Source organism: Neopelma chrysocephalum, unplaced genomic scaffold (assembly GCF_003984885.1).
Source record: "Neopelma chrysocephalum unplaced genomic scaffold, ASM398488v2 Primary Assembly neopelma1_97249, whole genome shotgun sequence".
Lineage (NCBI taxonomy): Eukaryota > Metazoa > Chordata > Aves > Passeriformes > Pipridae > Neopelma > Neopelma chrysocephalum.
The window spans coordinates 1-7715 of record NW_020925890.1 but is presented as its reverse complement, the minus strand read 5'-3'; the positions used below and the strand labels follow the sequence as shown (position 1 = coordinate 7715).

The following is a 7715-nucleotide window of genomic DNA, read 5'->3' as shown; positions in this document are numbered from 1 at the left end:
ACACACTCCAAGTTCTCCAGCCCCTTCCCAGGTCCCTCAGCCATTCCCAGTTTTCCAACCCCTTCCCAGCTCCTTTGGCCATTCCTGCTTTTCCAGCTCCATCCCCTTCCCTGCCCACTCTCCAACCCTTCCATACCTTATCCCGAGGATCCCAAAACTCCCCCTGGAATTCCAGGCCTTCCCAGCCCAGAGAGAACCTCCCGAGCGACCTCTCCATGACTTTATCCCGCATTTTTCCCGCTTCCAGCTACGTGTGCATCGCCATGGAAGCTCTGGATCAGCTCCTCATGGCCTGTCACTGCCAGAGCATCAACCTGTTCGTGGAGAGCTTCCTGAAAATGGTGGCCAAACTCCTGGAATCCGAGAAACCCAACCTGCAAATCCTTGGAACCAACTCCGTGAGTGCTTTTCCCGCCCCTTTCCCGACGTCGGATCCATCCCCAGCCCAACTCCTCCCTGGGAACAGTTCAGGGAACAAGGGGGTTCCCTGGGAATCTCGGGGCTCAGGGCAGGGTCTCCCTTCCCCTTTCCTGCCTTTGCCATCCCCACATTCCAGAAAAATCCCTCTGACTGGATTCCAAGGGTCCTTTATCCCGGAATCCTGGAATGGTTTTGGTGGGAAGGGATTTTCAGGCTCATCCCATTCCATGTTCAGGGACACCTCCCGCTATCCCAGGGAATCCAACCCGGCCTTGGACACTGCCAGGGATCCAGGGGCAGCCACAGCTTCTCTGGGAATTCCAGACCAGTCAGGAATCCCTTCCCAGTCTCCCCCCCAAATCTCCCCTTTCCCAGTGGGATCCATTCCCTGGGTCCTGTCATTCCAGGCCCTGATCCCCAGTCCCTCTCCAGCTCTCCTGGAGCCCCTTCAGGCTCTGGAATGTGCTCCAAGCTCTCCCGGGATCCTTCCCAAATCCAGCCTGGCCATTCCCAGCTCTCCCAGCCTGGAGCCAGAGCCTGACATTGGATCCATCCCCAGCCCAACTCCTCCCTGGGAAGGAGTTCAGGGAACAAGGGGGTTCCCTGGGAATCTCGGAGCTCAGCGAAGAGTCTCCCTTTCCTTTTCCTGCCTTTGTCATCCCTGACTTCTATACAAATCCCTCTGCATCAATCCTGAGTGTCCTTTATCCTGGAATTCCAGACTGGTTTGGGTGGGAAGGGCTCTTAAATCCCATCCCATTCCATGTTCAGGGACACCTCCCGCTATCCCAGGGAATCCAACCTTTCCTTGGACACTGCCAGGGATCCAGGGGCAGCCACAGCTTCTCTGGGAATTCCAGCCCAGCCCCTCCCCACCCTCCCAGCCAGGAATCCCTTCCCAATCTCCCCTTTCCCAGTGGGATCCATTCCCTGGGTCCTGTCCCTCCAGCCCTTATCCCCAGTCCCAAATTTACCCAGAATCCACTCAATTTCACCCCAAATCCACCCAAATTTACCCAGAATCCACCCAAATTTTTGTGAGAAGTCACCAAAAAAAAACCACCCCCCCAAAAAAAATTCCAAAAAATTTGGAAAAAAAAAATCCCCCAAAAATTCAAAAAAGCTGAAAAAAATTCCCCAAAAATTCAAAAAAGCTGAAAAAAATTCCCCCAAAATTCAAAAAAGATTCCCAACCCCCCTTTTATTCCCCCTCCCTGAAAAGGTCCTGAAAGGTCACAATAATATAAAAAAAATAAAATAAAATAAAAAAATTCAAAAAAATTCAGGGAAAAATTCCCCCAAAATTCCCCAAAATTCCCAAGCTCCAAGCTCTCCCTGGATCCTTTATCCTGGAACCCTGGAATGGTTTGAGTGGGAAGGTGTCCTGGTTGGAATGGGATGGGATTTAAGGTCCCTTTGCACCCAACCCATTCCCTGATCCCGTGATCCGTGTCCTGGGCTATAAATACCCTCGGCTGTGCCGGTGACGGAACCGGGAATGTTCCCAGCTCCAAGTGCTGCCCTGGATTCCCTCTCTGGGAAAAAGCAGGACAGGACTGTTACATAAGGAACCTCTGGATGAGGCAACGCTCCAAGGGGGATTTTCCAAGCTCGTGGCAGCTCCACGTGGCAGCCAGAGCTGGGGAAGGACACGGAGCGAGGAGCAGCTCTGGGAAAGCTGATCCAGGTGTTCCCAGGCTGGGAAATGCCAGGAAATTTAAGGAATTGCAACCAGGACCTGCTGGGATCAACCCTGCGGCCACGCACGGGGCCATCCCAGAATTCCAGATGGGATTGGGTGGGAAGGGACCTCAAAGCTCATCCTGTTCCATGGGCAGGGACAGCTCCCATTATCCCAGGGAATCCAACCCGGCCTGGGACACTGCCAGGGATCCAGGGGCAGCCACAGCTTCTCTGGGAATTCCAGCCCAGCCCCTCCCCACCCTCCCAGCCAGGAATCCCTTCCCAATCTCCCCTTTCCCAGTGGGATCCATTCCCTGGGTCCTGGCATTCCAGGCCCTGATCCCCAGTCCCTCTCCAGCTCTCCTGGAGCCCCTTCAGGCTCTGGAATTGCCTCCAAGCTCTCCCGGGATCCTTCCCAAATCCAGCCTGGCCATTCCCAGCTCTCCCAGCCCGGATCCAGAGCCCTTGGAGCATCTCCATGGCCTCCTCTGGATCCACTGGGATCACTGGGATCTCTGACCCTTTGCTGCTTCCCTAAATTCCCTTCCCTGGGATCTTTGGGATCCCTGACTCTTTGCTGCTTCCCAGAATTCCCTTCCCTGGAATCACCGGGATCGCTGACTCTTTGCTGCTTCCCTAAATTCCCTTCCCTGGGATCTCTGGGATCCCTGACTCTTTGCTGCTTCCCTAAATTCCCTTCCCTGGGATCTCTGGGATCTCTGACTCTTTGCTGCTTCCCAGAATTCCCTTCCCTGGAATCCCTGACTCTTTGTTGCTTCCCGGAATTCCCTTCCCTGGGATCTCTGGGATCTCTGACTCTTTGCTGCTTCCTGGAATTCCCTTCCCTGGGATCTCTGGGATCGCTGACAACTCGGTGCTTCCCGGAATTCCATTCCCTGGGATCACTGACTCTTTGCTGCTTCCCAGAATTCCCTTCCCTGGGATCTCTGGGATCTCTGACTCTTTGTTGCTTCCCAGAATTCCCTTCCCTGGGATCCCTGGGATCCCTGACTCTTTGCTGCTTCCCAGAATTCCCTTCCCTGGGATCCCTGGGATCCCTGACACCTCACTCCTTCCCTAAATTCCCTTCCCTGGGATCACCGGGATCGCTGACACCTCACTGCTTCCCAGAATTCCCTTCCCTGGGATCTCTGGGATCACTGACTCTTTGTTGCTTCCCTAAATTCCCTTCCCTGGGATCCCTGGGATCCCTGACTCTTTGCTGCTTCCCTAAATTCCCTTCCCTGGGATCTCTGGGATCGCTGACTCTTTCCTGCTTCCCTAAATTCCTTTCCCTGGGATCTCTGGGATCGCTGACTCTTTCCTGCTTCCCTAAATTCCCTTCCCTGGGATCCCTGGGATGCCGGAGATGTCCGGCTCACCCCCAGGCAGGTTTGGATGTGCTGGATCTCCCGGGACTCTGGAATGGGACATTCCCACTCAGCCCCGCATTCCCACGATCCGTAGGGAAGCGCCAGAGATATTCCTGGTTTGGGGATGGATTTCCAGGATATTTTGGTCGTTACTTCCCTGGTTCTTCTCCCTGGTTCCTCCCCTGCCATTCCCAAGGCTCTCCCACTGCCATTCCCAAGGTTATTCCACTTGCATTCCCAAGGCTGTCCCACTGCCATTCCCGAGGCTTTTCCACTGCCATTCCCGAGGCTTTTCCACTGCCATTCCCAAGGCTGTTTCCACCCTTGGGGAATCCAGGAATGGTTTTGTGACCTCTGGAAGGACGGGAAGGATCCAGCTGGGAATTAATCCCCTGTCCTGTGTGTGCTCCATGTGACTCTTTGCTGCTTCCCAGAATTCCCTTCCCTGGGATCTCTGGGATCACTGACTCTTTGTTGCTTCCCTAAATTCCCTTTCCTGGGATCCCTGGGATCCCTGGGATGCTGGAGATGTCCAGATCCCCCCCAGGCAGGTTTGGATGTGCTGGATCTCCCTGGGACTCTGGAATGGGACATTCCCACTTAACCACACATTCCCACGATCCGTAGGGATATTCCCGGCTCGGGGGGGGGTGGGATTTCCATGGATTTTCACGGATTTCCGTGTCCATCCTTCCCAGTTTGTGAAGTTTGCCAACATCGAGGAGGACACCCCGTCCTACCACCGCAGCTACGACTTCTTCGTGTCCCGGTTCAGCGAAATGTGTCATTCCAGCCACGAGGATCCCGACATCCGATCCAAGTGAGCTCATCCCGGCCGGAATTCCCACTGGGAATGCCGCAATTCCAACTGGGAATGACTGGAGGGGAGGGGTGTTCTGTGCCTCCCAGGATTTGGAGCTGGGAAGAGGAGGAAAAGGGTCTGGGAATGTGGAGTTTGGGGAGGGAGGTCATGGGTGGGATGGGGAGGTGGGAGTGGGGGTGGGAAGGGGTTGGAAAAGCGGGAATGGCTGAGGGAGATGGGAAGGGGTTGGAAAAATGGGAATGATGAGGGAGATGGGAAGGGGCTGGAGAACTGGGAATAAGGGAGCTGGGATGGGGCTGGAGAACCGGGAATAAGGGAGCTGGGATGGGGCTGGAAAAGCAGGAATGGCTGAGGAAGCTGGGAAGGGGCTGGAGAACCTGGAATGAGGGAGCTGGGAAGGGGCTGGAAATCTGGGAATAGGGGAGCTGGGAAGGGGCTGGAGAACCTGGAATGGCTGAGGGATCTGGGAAGGGGCTGGAGAACTGGGAATAAGGGAACTGGGAAGGGGTTGGAAAACTGGGAATGGCTGAGGGAGCTGGGAAGGGGCTGGAGCAGCAGGAATATCTGAGGGAGCTGGGATGGGGCTGGAGAACAGGGAATAAGGGAGCTGGGAAGGGGCTGGAAAACCTGGAATGGCTGAGGGAGCTGGGAAGGATCTGGAGAACTTGGAATGGCTGAGGGAGCTGGGAAGGGGCTGGAAATCTGGGAATAAGTGAGCTGGGAAGGGGCTGGAGAACTGGGAAAAAGGGAGCTGGGAAGGGGCTGGAGCAGCAGGAATAAGGGAACTGGGAAGGAGCTGGAGAACCTGGAATGGCTGAGGGAGCTGGGAAGGGGCTGGAAAAGCAGGAATATCTGAGGGAGCTGGGAAGGGGCTGGAGAACCTGGAATATCTGAGGGAGGTGGGAAGGGGCTCATCCCAGAGAAAAGAGGGATCAGTGGGATCTTATCCCAACAGAAGGGTGGAAAAGCACTTTAGTTTTCCCTCCCATCCAAGATTTCCGTGGGCGAAACTCGGCTCCGGAGCCTTTTCCTCCCTGGGAAAGGGGGAAAAACATTCCCAAGAACTGGACAATGGAGAATTCCCAGAGCCAAACCCAATCCCTCAGGGATTTCCGGGAATGCCGGTGCCACTTGTGCATCCCAGGGACCCTTTGGATCGCGAAATCCCGGAATATTTAGGCGGGAATCAAAGGCCTTGAAGCTCATCCTGTTCCAATTCCGAGGCCTTCCCCTATCCCGGGTTTGCTCCCAGGGAATCCAGCCCTTGGGAATCCAGGGAATCTGGCCTTGGATGCTCTCAGGGGATGGAATATCCCGGATTTGTGGTCCTGATATCCCGTTTTTCCCTCAGGATCCGGATGTCCGGGATCAAGGGCCTGCAGGGGGTGGTGAGGAAGACGGTGAACGACGAACTCCAGGCCAATATTTGGGATCCTCAGCACATGGATAAGATCGTCCCCTCCCTCCTCTTCAACCTCCAGCACGTGGAAGAGGCGGAAAGGTGGGAAAAAATTCCTGGAAAAGGGAATTTCTCCCGGGATTTCCCCCCCCGCGGAAGGTCGGAGGTGGATCGGCCCCTGGGATCCCCCTTTTTTCCGTGTTTTGTTGGAAATCCTGGGATTCCTGGAGGTTGAGGGGGAGCAGCGGGAAGGGGATGGAGGTGGGAAGGGGATGGAAAAGCAGGAATGGCTGAGGGAGCTGGGAAGGGGCTGGAAATCTGGGAATAAGGGAGCTGGGAAGGGGCTGGAAAAGCAGGAATGGCTGAGGGAGCTGGGAAGGGGCTGGAGAACAGGGAATGGTTGAGCTGGGAAGGGGCTGGAAAACCTGGAATAAGGGAGCTGGGAAGGGGCTGGAAATCTGGGAATGGCTGAGCTGGGAAGGGCTTGGAGGACCAGGAATATCTGAGGGAGCTGGGAAGGGGCTGGAGAACCTGGAATGGCTGAGGGAGCTGGGAAAGGGCTGGAGAACAGGGAATAAGGGAGCTGGGAAGGGGCTGGAGAACAGGAATGATGAGGGAGCTGGGAAGGGGCTGGAAAACCTGGAATAAGGGAGCTGGGAAGGGGCTGGAGAACAGGGAATAAGGGAGCTGGGAAGGGGCTGGAGAACCTGGAATGGCTGAGGGAGCTGGGAAGGGGCTGGAAAACTGGGAATGGCTGAGGGAGCTGGGAAGGGGCTGGAGATCCAGGAATAAGGGAGCTGGGAATGGGCTGGAAAAGCAGGAATATCTGAGGGAGCTGGGAAGGGGCTGGAGAACAGGGAATGTGTGAGGGAACTGGGAAGGGCCTGGAAAAGCAGGAATGAGGGAGCTGGGAAGGGGCTGGAGAACTGGGAATGGCTGAGGGAGCTGGGAAGGGGCTGGAAAAGCAGGAATGGCTGAGGGAGCTGGGAAAACTCATCCTGGACAAACTCCTCCTCCCTGGGAAGGAGTTCAGGGAACAAGGGGGTTCCCTGGGAATCTCGGGGCTCAGGGAAGGGTCTCCCTTCCCCTTTCCCGCCTTTTCCATCCCCACATTCCATTAAAATCCCTCTGAGTGTATCCTGAGTGTCCTTTATCCTGGAATCCTGGAATGGTTTGGGTGGGAAGGGATTTTCAGGCTCATCCCATTCCATGTTCAGGGACACCTCCCGCTATCCCAGGTTGCTCCAACCTTTCCTTGGACACTCCCAGGGATCCAGGGGCAGCTTCTCCGGGAATAAAACCCCCTTCCCACTCCCTTTGGAGCTGGGAATCTTCATCCCACAGCCCCTCCCGGATCTCCAGGAGTTTTCCACCCAAATTTTTTCGGGATGGAGCCCAACAAATCCCGTTTTCCGTGGCGGATTCTCCCCGTTTTCCCTTCCATCCCGTATTCCCGGTGTTTCCAAGCTCCTTTTCCTGCTTTTCCAGCCGTTCCCCGTCCCCTCTCCAAGGCACGGAGAAGGAGAAGGAGAGTCCGACGGAGCTGGCCGAGCGCTGCCTCCGGGAATTGTTGGGAAGAGCCGCCTACGGGAATATCAAGAACGCCATCAAACCCGTCCTCATGTGAGTCCTCAGTCCTGGAATTCCAGGTCCTGATTCCCAAAAATCCCAGGCCTGATTCCCAAAAATCCCAGGCCTGATTCCCAAAAATCCGAGAGCTGCTTCCCGGAATTCTGAGTCCTGCAGCCCAAAGTTCCAGGTCCTGCATCCCAGATTTCCGAGAACTGCATCCCAAACTTCCGAGTGCTGCTTCCCAAAAATCCAAGTCCTGAATCCCAAAAATCCAAGTCCTGAATCCCAAAGTTCCAGGTCCTGCTTCCCAAAATTCTGAGTCCTCCCTCCCAAAAATCTAGGTCCTGCTTCCCAAACTGTCAAGTCCTGCTTCCCAAAAATCTGAGTCCTGCTTCCTGAAATTCCCCATCCTGCTTCCTGAAATTCTGAGTCCTGCATCCCAAAA

General features: G+C 55.4%; 1 protein-coding gene across 1 annotated transcript; it reads left to right on the top strand.

Moving 5' to 3' along the window:
* Positions 1-208: 208 nt before the first annotated feature.
* On the top strand, positions 209-7321 carry LOC113961550 (protein EFR3 homolog B-like; the record flags this gene model as incomplete). The annotated part of the gene is made up of 4 exons (XM_027671966.1): positions 209-398; positions 4175-4296; positions 5651-5800; positions 7187-7321. Coding segments are annotated over exons 1-4 (590 nt in total), but the record flags the coding sequence as incomplete, so codon positions are not given.
* Between the last annotated feature and the right edge of the window lie 394 nt (positions 7322-7715).